The sequence below is a fragment of the Capsicum annuum genome, chromosome 1 (assembly GCF_002878395.1).
Source record: "Capsicum annuum cultivar UCD-10X-F1 chromosome 1, UCD10Xv1.1, whole genome shotgun sequence".
NCBI lineage: Eukaryota > Viridiplantae > Streptophyta > Magnoliopsida > Solanales > Solanaceae > Capsicum > Capsicum annuum.
In genome coordinates, this window is record NC_061111.1 from 143719865 (window position 1) to 143735346 (window position 15482).

General features: G+C 35.9%; 1 protein-coding gene across 4 annotated transcripts; it reads left to right on the forward strand.

The window, feature by feature from the left end:
* Positions 1 to 917: 917 nt before the first annotated feature.
* Positions 918 to 9076, forward strand: LOC107838813 (protein N-terminal asparagine amidohydrolase). Of its 4 annotated transcripts, XM_047397115.1 has the most exons (10): positions 1117 to 1288; positions 1387 to 1513; positions 2000 to 2185; positions 3992 to 4056; positions 4140 to 4239; positions 4326 to 4364; positions 4462 to 4647; positions 7409 to 7587; positions 8221 to 8340; positions 8447 to 9076. In XM_047397115.1, exons 3-10 carry the CDS (start codon positions 2015 to 2017, stop codon positions 8589 to 8591), a joined length of 1005 nt encoding a protein of 334 aa, XP_047253071.1. In that variant the 5' UTR covers positions 1117 to 1288; positions 1387 to 1513; positions 2000 to 2014; the 3' UTR covers positions 8592 to 9076. The 4 variants fall into 4 exon arrangements, with proteins under 4 accessions (XP_016537509.2, XP_047253074.1, XP_047253075.1 ...); XM_016682023.2 differs by lacking the exons at positions 1117 to 1288; positions 1387 to 1513 and adding an exon at positions 918 to 1072; XM_047397118.1 differs by lacking the exons at positions 1117 to 1288; positions 1387 to 1513 and adding an exon at positions 918 to 1072 and having other exon boundaries at positions 8451 to 9076.
* The last annotated feature ends 6406 nt before the right edge of the window (positions 9077 to 15482 follow it).

Sequence of the window (15482 nt, forward strand, 5' to 3'; positions counted from 1 at the left end):
ATATATATATAAAAGAGTTTTTGTTGTAAATGTTTCTTCATTAATAAAATATTTAATTATAATAAATTAAGTACTTTAATTAATTTTATAATAAAATAATTAATTTAAATAAGAAAAAAGTTCAATAAAAAAAGAAAAAATAATAAATCATAAAAATAAATACTTACAATATTAAAAGATATTGTCATTTTGTAATTAGAAAAAGGTGAAAATAAATAAATAAATAAATTTATTAAGAGTTTATATTAGAGAGATGTGAGTTATCAATAATTACTCATTCCCACTGATATGTGAAGAGTTTTTGTTTTAAATGTTCTTTCATTAATAAAATATTTAATTGTAATAAATTAAGTAATTTATTTAATTTTATAATAAAATAATTAATTTAAATAAGAAAAAAGGCCAATAAAAGAAGAAAAAATAATCAATTATATATATATAGAGAGAGAGGGAGAGAGGGAGAGAGAGAGAGATTGATATATGATTAATAGAGTTAAATATAGTGACTTTTGAATTTTCTTTAAACACATAAATATTTAAAATGAGAAAAAAACTTAATTAATGATCAAAAATCCCACAAAAAAGATAAATAGCTTTTGGAGCCTCTAAGATATGCCTCATAGGATAGACTATATATATATATATATATATTGGTTTTTCAAGTTGAAAGTAGAGTTAGAGTTGTGTTTGATCATAACATTTTGAGGTTAATATTTAAAATTTAAATGTATTTTTTTTCAAAAAATATAAAAGTAAAAATATTTTTCTAATAGAGTTAAGATTTTATGAAAATTTAAAATTAATTTTTTTTTAAAAAAAATACTAAATTTAAAAATGAAACCAAATAGTAAAATAAAAATATCTTTTATGGCCAAACATTAGATTGCTCTGTATAAACTACCAAGACAAACACGCCCTAAAAGTTCACTAGAAAAAGGACTTGCATCAAACGGAGAAAGAGAGAGAGAAAGATAAAGGGGTCCAGTGTTTGCTCATCTCCTTTCCCAACATTATGATCTTCGTGGGTGGAGTTTCTTTATCTACACATTCTTCTTCTTCTTCATGTTCTCAGGTATAGTCATGTCATCCTCTTTTTTTTTTTTTTTTAAAATAAAAATTGTGGAGTAATGCTGTTGCAGTCTAATCTTTAAAGACTCCACCTTTGTTTGCTGGCTAAAAAATTATGTGGTTGGGTAGAGAGAAAGATCTTTTTTTTTAATGAAGTAACAAATTTTGCGTCCAAGGATGTGCCTAGTGGTCAATGAAGTGGGTTGAGCACACCTCTCAGGTTCAATTCTCAAGAGATACAAGATAACTAGTGATTTCTTCCTATCTGTTCTACCCTTGATGGACACCACAGTTATTTATTAGTACTGGGCATAACAGTGCAGGTGTACAAGGCAAAAAGTTGAAAACCTGCAAAAAGATATGGATTTTGTGCTGTTTTCTTGATCTGTACATTGCATTAAAGAGGGAATGCCTGGTTTGGATTTGTAACATATGACTTTTTCAGGTCTTTTGTTCTAGTTTGTTTAATCAGTTTCTTAATTTGCAATGACTGTTTGGTTATTGTACAAAAAAGAAACACTGTAGTAATCTATGAGCTAATTTCGTCTTAATATTGAAAATGATTGATAATCTTATCAATTATTTAGATGAAAATAATCATAGGCAATTTTGACTACCAAAAGAAATCATCCATAAATTTGTAATCCAATCAAATAGTCTGAAGAGTGGTAGACGGAGTATTTATCTCTGGCAAATATTTTTGGAGATGCATAACTGATCAGCCCCTTACCAATTTTGATTGATTAGAAACATCTGAGGAGGTTCTTTGATTAACTCCTATTGACCAACAAGATTAGTTGCAGAGGCTGTCTTCATCATATTGAATCCTGAAATCTCATTGTGTCATACTTTATCTCTGCATTACAAGGGACACAAAGTCTTCTTTTCTGTTTCTATATAGCTACTTAATGAGAAGATCTAATATGAACAGGGACATGACATTCTGATGGATTTGATGAGGCATCCTGTTCTGGTATCTGCCTCGTCTGCATTTAATGATGTTGCAGAAAGGAGGTTCTCTGCTTCTAAAGACTCTAACTCTAGCATATCGAGACATAATAGATGGGTTTACATTTTCCAGAGAGAATATGCAACTGTGGATCCTGCACTTGTTGATGTATGCTCATGTTTTCTTTAATAATCCTACTAAAATGACATCTGACCTTGTTTCCCATCTTTCTTTCAATTTTTATTTCTTCTTTCGTTTTCATAGTTCTAGACTTTCAATCCTGCACTTGTTGATGTAACGTGCATGCTTTCTTTAATAATCCTGCTGAAATGACATCTGACCTTGTTTCAATTTGTATTTCTTCTTTCGTTTTCATAGTTCTAGACTTGCAATCCTGCACTTGTTGATGTATGTGCATGCTTTCTTTAATAATCCTGCTGAAATGACATCTGACCTTGTTTCAATTTGTATTTCTTCTTTCGTATTCATAGTTCTAGACTTTCAATCCTGCACTTGTTGATGTATGTGCATGCTTTCTTTAATAATCCTGCTGAAATGACATCTGACCTTGTTTCCAATCTTTCTTTCAATTTGTATTTCTTCCTTATTGTTCATAGTTCTAGACTTGCACTTGCATGAGATAACCGTTTTGAAGTAGCTTTTCTTGTCTCATCAGTCCTTATCCCCACTTCTTGTGCCACGGATCACAATATGCATGATTTCTGCATAATACCTAATGTTTCTAATAGTTAGAGAAGTTGTTTCCTATAACTATTATGTTAGCACTATAAAATTCTGCTAGGCTTTGGCTTAGAAATAATTGGGAAGGGTGTGAGTATCTTATTTGCCCACTACTGTAAGTGAAAAAAATAATCTGTGTTTGAAAAGTGAGTAGTAGACCATAAATTAGTTGTAATAGTTCTTTGTCAAAAAAATTAGCTGCAACAGTTGAGAGTGTAATTGCCTCGAGGGTAAGCAATGCATTTGATGGTCAGATTGAATATTATGCGCAAGGGTGATTCAGTTCCCAATCTGCCTGATTGTAAAATGCACTATGCGATTCTATGCTGTGCACCTTGCAAATATTTTTTATCTGAAACTGGGTAGGTGCAAAAAGTTTAGAATGATCATTGCCATTTCTATCTTGGAACTGAAGTTTCCGTTATGTTTAGTGTGCTGATTCAGGTGTTTTGTGTTACGACTTGTTATTCCCCTTTTCAAGTATGTGGACACTTTCCTGATCCTTTATGTTGAAGCATACATGTCCCCAGTACTGCGAGTTTGTAGCTACATAGATTCATCTTCATTGTTGGTATGCTTCTGTTCAACATCTTTTTGGTGGTGATTTGTGTCCCATGCTTATTCTTATCATTTTCAAAAACTTCTCTTTTTATCACTTGGAATACTTGTGATCTCGTGATGATTATCTAAAGGTTTTCTCTTGGCATAATTAATAGTTTTCTGGTACATCCCTGTCAAGTTATTTCTCTTTTGGTTACTGGTTGTGGTTGTTGTTATACTGTTATCCGTCCTGAGCCGGGGGTCTATTGGAAACAGCCTCTCTACTTCATGTGAGGTAGTGGTATGGACTGCGTATGCTTTACCCTCACCAGACCCCACTTTGTGGGAATACACTGGGTATGTTGTTGTTGTTGTGGTTACTGTTTTAGCATTTCGTGCGACTTTTATAGCAGAACATAGAGGGATATGATTGATGGTGAGTCATGTGGTTTCTCTTGACTGTATTCCTCCTTTTGAAGTTCGCTTCATAGATCATTTATGTAAAAACAATTCTAAGTTACTGAAAGTGGTTACTGTTTCTGTTTGTATTTTTGTTAGAGCAAATCTTTTGACCATTCCATTTCTCACACAAAGCTGATCTACTACTGTACCTGAAAAATTGTTAGCAACTTTTTCAAAAATTTCCACTCTTTTTCTGCTGTTCTAAAAGATCTCTTATGTTCTTGAACATAGGTGGTTGGCACAGATGAAGCAACAACTTGCGTAGGCCTTGTCATGAGGAATCAAAAAAGTGGAATGTAAGAGAAACCATTTAGACAAAGACGTCACCATTTTGCATTCAAGTGCTTAAGTCTAACTATTGTGATCGACTTCACTACAGGACATCTGTTGCTCACTTGGATTCACCAGATGTTGTTGATATGGGCCTATCCCAGATGTTGGCTTTTGTTATCAATCAAAGCTCTGATGCCATGTTGGATGTATTCTTCTCTAGTCCTTTATGTTGAACAAATTCTTACCACTTTTCTTACTGTGGATGCTGACATTGGGAGTGTATACTATGCAGGTTCATCTAATTGGTGGTTTTGATGATGCTTCGCCTGAAGTTAGGCCAAGACCCTTCTTATTCTTTGATTTTCACAGAGATAGTGAGTCATTAGAGGCTAGATAATGAAGCTGAATCTGTTGGGCTTCTTGTGCAGCATGTTAATGGTATTACAAAAAGTCACGGAAAGTTGGAGGGCTATTCCTTTCCTTTGTGTGAGAAAATAGTTGACAGCCTGGCAAAGAGTAATATGAAGTTCCAGATTCACACTCTCCACGTTCTCGGGCACAATACAAGACGAGATTCTGAAGGAAATGCATACCCTATCTTCACTGGTTTCCTGGTAAGCTGTATTTCATATTTCACATTATCTTTTACCGTTGATTATCACTATTCAAGAGAGGGAAAGCTTAGTGGTAAAAGTCATCCACCCAATCTGAAGGTTCAGGGGTTCGAATCACCAATGTAGTAAAGTGGGAAAGTACCGTCACTATTCGTCTCCCGGTTAGGGGAGTTTGCCATTTTAGAAAACAAAATAGCCTTTATTATAGAGTCGTTACAGTTCAGCATTCCAAGTTGCAATTCCACTTCTGGCTGCTAGATAAATCATGTATATGTCCTGAATTCCTTTTTGCTGTAGATATAACTCGTGAGGTATCTCTAAGAAGTCCAAGTTCCTTAAACGTACTAGTCAAAAACAAGACAACTGTCTGTGGCATTTCAGAAATTGTGAAATTCAATTCTTTTGGAGGAGCAAACTTTTTCATGTTCTTGCTATCTAATGGAAGTTGTTCTGTAGTTAAATCTCCTTATATTACTCTATTGTAAAGTGATCTCCCAATTTTGGAAAGGGAAGACAAATGACGTGGATTCTGCATTTGGACAGGAGCATAATATATATTCCAGTTGGTGCTATTATTTGAAATTAATAAGAAGTCACGGCAACGTGTTTTGACATCCATTATGTGAAACTGAATAAGATAAAGAAGAATAGAACTTGAACCATTGGTAAAAATCTGGAACGTTTTTTCTTGTTTTACCTTAACTGGACAGGTTGCTCTGGTTAATTACTTAATTCTACGAACTGAATTCATGCAATTCTTTTTTTGGATATAGTCTCAAAATAAGAAAATACAAGAACCACCTGGAACTTCTTACTAACCGCTAACCCAGGTGAGGGACAAAAAATTAACCAGTTGGAAAAAATGATGCCAATTTTCTGTAAGATTTTTGTAAATTGTGACGCTAGCATTAATGGATTAGACCTTATACAGTGGCAAATATTACTTAAATGTCTCTGCTGGCGAGCATCAGTGCTCATCTCCTTTGACTGAACATAATAGTGTGACATCATTTTCTTTGAGGGACGGGAACTCATTTATAACTCAAGCAACCCATTAACTCGCAATTGACCTGCTGACTACACAGTCCAGCAGATGTTCATATTGGAATCTTTCTCTATGTCAGAGGAGATTCATTGTAGCTTATATATGTGAAAATATATATTTAAGGTCCATATATACACTATTTTTTTTCAAACTCCATTTTATTGATTGCATAGAATATATTGTTATTGTAAACTTTTGAATTGTAGGTAAATAATATATACAGATTTAATGAATTTTATAAGATAAATACAAGTGTTAGGTCAAAAGTTAATGAATTCGGATGAACTTGTAAGCGAAACCAAGGGAAGAATTGGGTTGTTGTCTACGGGCTCGGCTTTGATTCAATAGCTTTGGTTTAAACTCTATGTTGTCTTAAAAATATATTGAATATGTACAAATAATTAATTTAAAACTTTGTAACCTGAAAAGGTTAGAATTCAAAACCTATAAACTTCAAATTCTAATTTCCACCTCTGGTTGGAACTATGCATCCACCCCTACCTTTTTGACTCGTTATTTAACTTAAGATTCAACTCATTTCAACCTAAATATCTTTAAGTGAGTTAATGATCTACCAATTTACTCACTCAGTCAGTCGAATTCGCTCATTTGACACCCCTACTTGTAATTATTCAAATTAATATTTATGACTTGTTTTATATCATAAATTTATATTTTTTTCTTTCCCTTTGACTGAACATAATAGTGTGACATCATTTTTCCTTGAGGAACGGGAACTCATTTATAACTCGAGCAACCCTTAACTCGCTTTTGACCTGCTGACTACACAGTCCAGCAGATGTTGACTGATTAATGTTACATCACTCTAGGAACATAAGACTTTTGGATTCTACTTCGAATAAATCAACTGTTGACTTTTTCTACACCTTCAAGTCTATGGCTGTCATATAATTGGATTCTTGAAATCGAATGGCCATCTGCTGAGTGAACTGAATTGGATGAAGTTCAGCTGCTTGCTTGTTATTGTTCTTTTGGCTTTGTATATCTTTTGGCGCTTGATGCACCATTGGCTTCTGTAAGCGACAATCAATTTGTTTGACTCTCCTGTTTTTTGGCACAACTATAAATAATTTCCGTCGTCTAATGAACTGGAGACTGGTGGGTGTATCTATCTTAGATGAAAAACATGCTTAAATTCATATTTCAGATCTAAACTAGCAAATTTCAGTGAAGTGCCAAGTGTGAGGTTGCATTTTACTTGACATCCTGCTTTCTGTCTTTGCCCTGATTCTGCTTAGTATTAGCAAAAAGTGGGAGCAGAAAAAGAGATTGCAAACTTAGGTTGGGAGGAATGCAACATTACCATTATTTAAAAAAAAACATAGGTCGGGAGGCTCATTGTTCAAGTTGGGTTGTCAGATGAATATAATGGGAACTCTTGATCCTTAATTCTAAATGGATGCCAATCTAGTGGTTGGTATTCATGATGCATGAAAGGGAGAGAATTTTGACTAGTGACATGGTTTTAAAATGCACACACGTAGAGATGGAAAGTGAATAGTAATTACCGTGTCTAGGAGAAAGAGTTACTGATTTTCATTTCATTACTAAATGGTATGGTTGAATACAGGCTACCCATTCTCTGTGTGCCTTGAGTCAATCAGCTGATTACCAACAATTTGTTTGAGCATAATTTTCTCGGTATAAGATCTTCTTAGATAAAGATCCTTATTGTTTTCAAATTCGTTTGCTCAGGTGGAAACTGCCACTGGGTCTATTCTCCCAGCAAACTTTGACGCAACAACAAGATGTCCTGACGAAGTTGTTAGGAGAATACGAGTGACTGCATCGTTTGAGGACTGCAGTTGGAATGGGAGGTTACTAGAGACATATGATACGCAGGCTGACCAATTTGTGATTGCTCCGTGCACTTGGTAAAACTGCTTACGTTGGATTCTTTATTTACTACTTTACTACTTTTCAGCATTACTTCGGGGTGTTTATATTTCTTATCCTGTTATGTCATTTCTCAGCTTAGTTTTAGCAGAATGTCATTCCTCAGTTAGTTGTCGTAATTCCCTGAATTTATCATCTAAATTCCTTCTGTGTATTTCAATTTATGTAGATGAATGGTGAGAGCGATTTATAGATACATAATCATGTTAACTGACACACTAGTGAGCTAACAAGAACTTTGACCAACTTCATTGGGAAAAAATAGACTAGAAATTAACTACTCCCTAGTTTCAATTTGTTTGTCTGTCTTTGACTTGACATGGAGTTTAAGAAAGTAGATAAGACTTTTATGGTCTTAAACATGCCACGTGGGAAACTATAATTAAAGAGTTGCCAAAAAAGGAAAGAGGCATCCTTTTTGAAACTGACTAAAAACGAAAGTAAAACAAATTGAAATGGAGGGAGTAACAATTAATAGAACCTAGGGAAGTACAGTTGCCATCAAATCCATGATCACTTGGTTACACTTTTCTTTTTGGCTTTGCCACTTATGCTAGGCCTCTTGGATGTTTTCAACATGTCTCCTAATGAACTCCATTTTTATACCATAGGAGCATGCGCAAGATGCATATTGCCCTCATGCTACAGAATTTGTCTGACCAGGAAATCCTTCTTATGTGTTCCACCTCTCCTTCTGCCGAGGCTCCAGATTTTGTTGATAACCAAAGAAGGTACCACAATAGTTACACAATTATGACACACTAGCTCCTCTCCAGGATCACGTATTAGTCGGCGTGCTACCCAGTGAGACATCATTTTAACAAATTCTTTCTACAGGCAGTGTGACTATTTAATCCAACACCCAGATTGGAGTGAAACATTCCCTTTCAAAAAGCCACGTATATTTCGAAGGATGGAAGATAAGAGTTGGGTGAGACACCAAACAAAATTTAGCAGCTCATCTTATGCATACGCTGATTAAGGCAGTTTTGTTCAAGGAGCCAGCTAGGCGAAAGGGGAAGTTGGCACGTGTTTTGTGGTGATTACTAGTGTTTCTCCCAAGGCTATACGGTATAACTGAAAAAGGGGAAAGTATGTTACTTTCCGATTTCCTTCTATCTTCAAAGGGGTTAAGAAGCTCAAGGGTGATGTTCCCCCTCTCCACTATTGCAGGTTAAATCAGTTGTCTTGAATAGCCTTGTTTCTGTGGAGAAGGGCAGGAACAGCTAAAACTTGCCTATAAAAGCTCTATTGATGTGATCGACTATTATTAACGCGCATTGCACGTTCACAGAAGCTAGTTGATAAATAAAAGCTTGAAATGATATGGAAATTTGTTAGTTAGATTTTCCTAATAGTACATTGTTTGACTGGATGAAGGTAGCAGTGACTTCCCTTCACAAGTTCAATTGATGTCACTATTTTTGAAGTGCATTTTGGCTACCTATAAAAGCTCTATTGATGTGACTGCATTACCTTCATGAGATAACTTTCCCTGGGTTGGTTGGTACCACCTTTGGAATAGTGCTGAAAAAATGAACTCAAATCATCACTTTGCAATTTCAGTGTGTAAGATTCCAAGTAAACCTTTATGCTTGATATATATACGGAAATGTGTGATATGGAACAAGCGTTAACTGAGTACTTAGAGGTTCACAGCCAAATTTCGAAGCTTACTGCGACCCTATTGGAGTTTGCGAGGGCGTTTGGGCTGGTGGTGGTGAACTCGGGCTTCCCGAAGAAGGACGAGCACCTGATCACTTTTCGGAGCGCGATAGCCAGGACCCAGATTGACTTTTTGTTGCTTAGGAAAGGGGATAGGGCGTTGTGTAAAGACTGTAAAGTCATCCCGAGTGAGAATCTTTCGACTCAACATAGGCTCTTGGTTATGGATTTGGGTATAAAGAAGAATAGAAAGCGGAGGAGTAAGGAGAGTAGACCGAGAATTAAGTGGGGCGGCTTGACGCCAGTGAATGCGTGGGAGATAGGGGAGAGGTTGGCGGGAATGGGGGTGTGGGAGTGTAGGGGGGACGTGGATAATATGTGGGATAGGGCGGAAACGTGCATCAGGGAGAATGCAAGGGAGGTGTTGGGTGTTTCTAGGGGCCGGGCCGGACATCATCGGGGGGATTGGTGGTGGAATGAAGAGGTGGGGAAGAAAGTGCAGACCAAGAAAGAGGCGTATGCTAAGTTGGTGGAAAGTAAGGACGAAGAAGAGAAGCGGGTAAACAGGAAAGAGTACAAGCTAGCGAGGAAGGAGGCGAAGTCAGCGGTCACGGCAGCTAAGACGGCCGCTTTTGAGAGCTTGTATGCAGGGTTACAGGGGAAAGGAGGGGAGAAAAAGTTGTTCCGACTCGCTAAGGCTAGGGAGAGGAAGGGTCGTGACCTCGATTAGGTGAGGTGCATTAAGGGGGAGGACGGTAGAGTGTTGGTGGAGGACGGTCACATAAAGAAGAGATGGCAGTCGTACTTTCATACGCTCTTGAATGACGAGGGGGACAGAGCTATTGTGTTAGGGGAACTGGAGCACTCAGGGGAGTGTCGGGATTTTAGCTATTGTAGACGTTTTAAGGTAGACGAGGTTAGACAGGCAGTCCGCAGGATGCGAAGGGGTAGGGCGACGGGGCCGGATGAGATACCGGTGGAGTTTTGGAAGTTCGTTGGAGAGGCTGGTGTAAGGTGGTTGACTGCATTGTTCAATGAAATTTTCAGGACGGCAAAGATGCCCGAGGCGTGGAGGTGGAATACCATGATCCCCCTCTATAAGAATAAGGGGGACATTCAGTGTTGCAATAACTATAGGGGGATTAAGTTACTGAGTCACTCTATGAAGATATGGGAGAGAGTGGTCGAGGTGAGGCTGAGACGGATAGTGTCTATTTCGGAAAACCAGTTCGGATTTATGCCCGGCCGCTCGACGACGGAGGCAATCCACCTGGTACGGAGGTTGGTGGAGCAGTATAGGGAGAGGAAGAAGGATCTGCACATGGTGTTCATCGACCTGGAAAAGGCGTACGACAAAGTCCCCAGGGAAGTGCTTTGGAGATGCTTGGAGGTGAGTGGAGTACCACAGGCATATATACGAGTAATTAAGGATATGTATGAGGGAGCGAAAACCCAGGTGAGGACGGCGGGAGGAGACTCAGAGCATTTCACTGTCCTGACAGGATGGCATCAGGGATCTACTCTTAGCCCCTTTTTGTTTGCGTTAGTAATGGATGTGTTGACGCGGCGTATCCAAGGGGAGGTGCCGTGGTGTATGCTTTTTGCAGACGATGTAGTCCTGATAGATGAGACTTGAGGGGGTGTGAATGACAAATTAGAGTTGTGGAGGCAAACTCTGGAGTCTAAAGGGTTCAGGGTGAGCAGAACCAAGACAGAGTATGTGGAATGTAAGTTTAATGACGTGAGGCGGGAGAATGAGGTAGTAGTGAGGCTAGAAGCACATGAGGTAGGGAAGAGGGATAAGTTCAAGTATCTCGGGTCCGTGATCCAGAGTAACGGTGAGATTGACGAGGATGTCTCGCACCGTATTGGGGCGGGATGGATGAAGTGGAAACTCGCATCGGGGGTGCTGTGTGATAAGAAGGTGCCGCCCAAGCTTAAAGGCAAATTCTATAGGGTGGTAGTCCGTCCGGCCTTGCTGTATGGAGCGGAGTGTTGGCCAGTTAAGAACTCCCACATCCAAAAAATGAAGGTGGCAGAAATGCGGATGTTGCGCTGGATGTGTGGACTGACCCGAGGGGATAGAGTTCGGAATGAGACTATCCGGGAGAAGGTTGGTGTGACTTCAGTGGAGTGTAAGATGCGGGAAGCACGATTGAGATGGTTCGGACACGTGAAGAGGAGGGGCATGGATGCCCCGGTCCGTAGGTGTGAGAGGCTAGCGTTGGATGGTTTTAGACGGGGTAGAGGTAGACCGAAGAAGTACTGGGGTGAGGTGATTAGGCGGGACATGGAACAGTTACAGCTCACCAAGGACATGACCCTAGATAGGAAGGTCTGGAAGATGCGAATTACGGCAGAGGATTAGGGCCAGTTCGGGTCGCTAGTGTAGGGAATTAATTGGTGGGGGTGTATTCCTGTTATGATTCTGTATTCAGTGTTTCGTGTTCCGTGTTCCATGTTTATTACGAATCTGTGTGCTTTCCTCTGCTTTATATTCCTGCATTCCTGCTTTACTCTGTTTTATATTCCCTATGGGTGCCGTATCTATGTTATGTCATCTGCTGCTGTGCTGTACTATGTGTTTGTGTGATATCTCGTGACTTGAGCCGGGGGTCTTTCGGAAACAGCCTTTCTACTTCATCAGAGGTAGAGGTATGGACTGCGTACATCTTACCCCCCAGACCCCACTAAGTGGGAATACACTGGGTTTGTTGTTGTTGTTGTTGTTGTACTCTTCACATTTCCAATAGAAACCGAATATAATTTTAAAAATATCTAACACACTGAGGGGTCATTTGGTTAGGTAAGAGTTATTCCGGTAATCGGATAATTTATCCCATCCGTATGGTGTAAATGGAGTGGGTATGAGAGATAAATAGTTTCGGGATAAAATAAATGACTATTTTATTTCATGTTTGGTGTGAGTTATTAGTTGGTACTCAAATTATTTGTCCCACCATTACACCGTAGTGATGGAATAAGTTATTCCAATTACATGATGGGATAACTAATTCCGAGATAACTCTTTCCCGCCAAATGAACCTTAAAGTATTAGTTGATAGAGACATATCAGAAATCAATCCTAAAATAACTTACGATCATGTTAGGTACAATTTAATAATAATCAGTATTACTTTTTTTCAATAAAATTTGCTGAGGAATGTTCTCAGTCAATAAGATAAGATATAGTATAATACTGGATACACCCTTGTGGTGGGACTCTTTTCTGAATATCGTGCATAATAGCTTTAGTGCACCAAACTGTTCTTTTATAGTATAGAACTGGATAACTGGATCTATCAAGAACTCATTCCCATCAATTACTCATTTTCATGTAATTTATTATTAATTAATATAATTTGATTTTTATCTAAAAACTGATGAATTTGAAAGTAGAATATAGATTTTAAAAAGAGAAAAGAAAATAAAACTAGAATGTAGAGATGTGAAACTCTAGACATTATGACATTATACATGTAGATCAATTTAAGAAGTGGACAAGTTAAAAAAAACCGTAATATACTTTTTTTTTTTGTTTAATTTTGCTCGACTCTTGTTGGTTTAATATAGTCTTTAAGAAAAAATTAATTATAAGTATATTTTATTAAATTAATCTAATCAATAAGGTTATGAAACTGTAAATTTTGATTATTATCACTTATATCTATAATCTATATCTATATCTATAATATATATACATAATATAATGATATATAATATAATATATAATATAATATATTAAAAGTGTGAAAGGCATTAGAAATATTATTTGAACTTTTTACCCTTCATTAAAAGTCTTTGCTTTAGACAAAATTGTCTTTTCATTATTTTTTCCTAATATTTAAGAGTTGAAAATTTAATAAATTTTATTTATGGTAAAACATTTTTCTTACAAGAAGTCATCAGAAATTCACTATTTTTTTCCTAACTTAAGAGTTGAAAATTAATTAAATATATTTATAGTAAAACCTTCCCTTATTAAAATCCATCAAAATTAATGACAATCAATACTTTTTTCATTAGTTTAAGAATTCTAGATCAACTAAATTTGATTTTAAAAAGATTTAAAAAATTTAAAAATAAATATAAAACCTTTAAAGTTTAAGAAGTACCAAATTTTTAAAAGTTTTAAGTACGTAATAAGAATGTAATTAGAGATATTGTAAAGATTTGACTTTAAAAATAAGAGAAGATTTTAAATATATATAGAAAAAAGAAAAATAATTATAACACAAATATGGTTCAAATTGATGCGTCTCTCTTTGCCTATCGCCATAAGGGAAAGAGGTACTATATGACAAACGCAAAAATGACAATCCATAATCATTTGAAATTTCTGGTGGTAAAATATATATATGCATATATATTTATGTTTATATTATTATATTAAAGTGTGAAAGAATTTTGAAAAGTAATTTGAACTTTTACACTTTATTAAAAATCTCTGAAATAGATAAAATATTTAATTTTAAATAATCAAATATTATATGTCTGAGATACGTGTGGTTATATTTACTAAATACTTAGGGTATGAATGAAAAAAATATAACAAAATTCTCTTGATTTCATAAATTACACAAGTAAAATGAGTAAAACGAGTAATTTGAGAAATTAGCCCCTTCCCTCGTCAATGAAGAATACATTATCAAAACATATAAAAATGAAGTGAGAATATCCTTCCAACAATTTAAGAGGGACAAGTGAATTCTGCAATATTAAGGCCCTGTTTGATCATGAAAATTATAATTTTCTGGAGTTGAAGTTGTGTTTGCATGAATATAACTTAAAATTATTTTTACATTTGGAAAAATGCTCTATTTTCACCCTGAACTATACACGAAATTGTTTAGATACAGTCGAACTTTAGGAGGGTCCTATTACCCCCTGCACTAATTAAAATCATTTTTTTTTACAACCTTAGTGTCTATGTGGCACATACGTGTGCCTACATGGACCACAGGTGACAAAAGCGATTTAAAATGAGGTGTAGGTGACATAAGTCTTAATAATTGAGTAGATGTGACAATTACTTAATTATGGATTAAGAAAGTTTAAAAAATTTCAAAATAACCCACAAGTTTTTAAATTTATACTTTGATTCAAATGTTAGTTAATATAATGGGGAACAAAGGAAAAAAAAGCCTTTTTCTCTCTCCTCATCTATTGTTATTTTCTCTCTCTTCGTGATATTTATTTTTCATTATTGCTGCTGCTTTATTCATCATTTTCTAATTCATTATCATCAACTTTCTTCATTATCATCTTCATATTCTTCTTGTTGACCATTGTTGTTGTTACCCCAACTGCTGCTCTTTGATCAAATTCTTATGTCAAATTTTGTTTCGTGAATCACTTTCAACTTTAGAATTTACTTGAGAGGAGACTTTGGTAAGTCAGATGATGCCTTTTAGTTGAATTTGTCATTTGGGTAATTGCTAGTGTATTATTTTTTCAACAATAGCTAGCACGCGAATATGAATGCAATATAAGAGCAATCTGTTTAAACAGATCCATTATCTGCGGCACCAGATAAATGTTCTATTGTAACAGTAGACTCATGTTGGATTCATGTTTATGGTTCTAGGTGCCCGTAATATGAATCGAATAGATGGGTATTCTGTTGCACCAGATTAGTAATTTGTTTCAACAGATAAATAATCTGTTTAATTAGATTACTAATATGTTTCGAACAACAAAATACAGCTCCTGTCACAAGCCTAACAGATAACTCATATGTTCTTGCTATTGATACTGGAATCAAATTATTCCTTAATTGTAGACATGTCATTCGTTAAGAAATAAAAATAGACAACACAAAAATTAAATAAGAAATAAAAAGTCAAGTGCATCAAACATAAATTTTTATAAAACAAAAAAAAATACATAGATAAAATAAAAAAAAGCTTAATTATTATTATCATCATTATTATTTGTATGGCCAATGACCAATCTTCAACCGACAGCAGCAACGCCCTTCTCAGCCTGCGGATCTCCCGCAACATCCTTACTCTGACGGCGGCCAACTCTCAATGCAGGTCATGAACCTCCTTCTACAGTTCCCGCATGACGTCTCGTAAAATAGCGACATCCCACACAGGATCAGCCATATCTAGAAAATGCATAAGTTGACACAACACACGTAAAAATAAAAGTAAAGAAAAGAAAGAATTCGAATGTAATATAATATACAATGAATATTTACATA

Bases quoted from the DNA above. Each gene is read 5' to 3' on its own strand.
- LOC107838813 (XM_016682023.2), top strand. From the start codon at position 1,013: ATGATCTTCGTGGGTGGAGTTTCTTTATCTACACATTCTTCTTCTTCT. The intron at 2,186-3,991 runs GTATGCTCATGT...TCTTGAACATAG, and splicing joins TGGATCCTGCACTTGTTGAT to GTGGTTGGCACAGATGAAGC. The intron at 4,648-7,408 runs GTAAGCTGTATT...TCGTTTGCTCAG, and splicing joins CTATCTTCACTGGTTTCCTG to GTGGAAACTGCCACTGGGTC.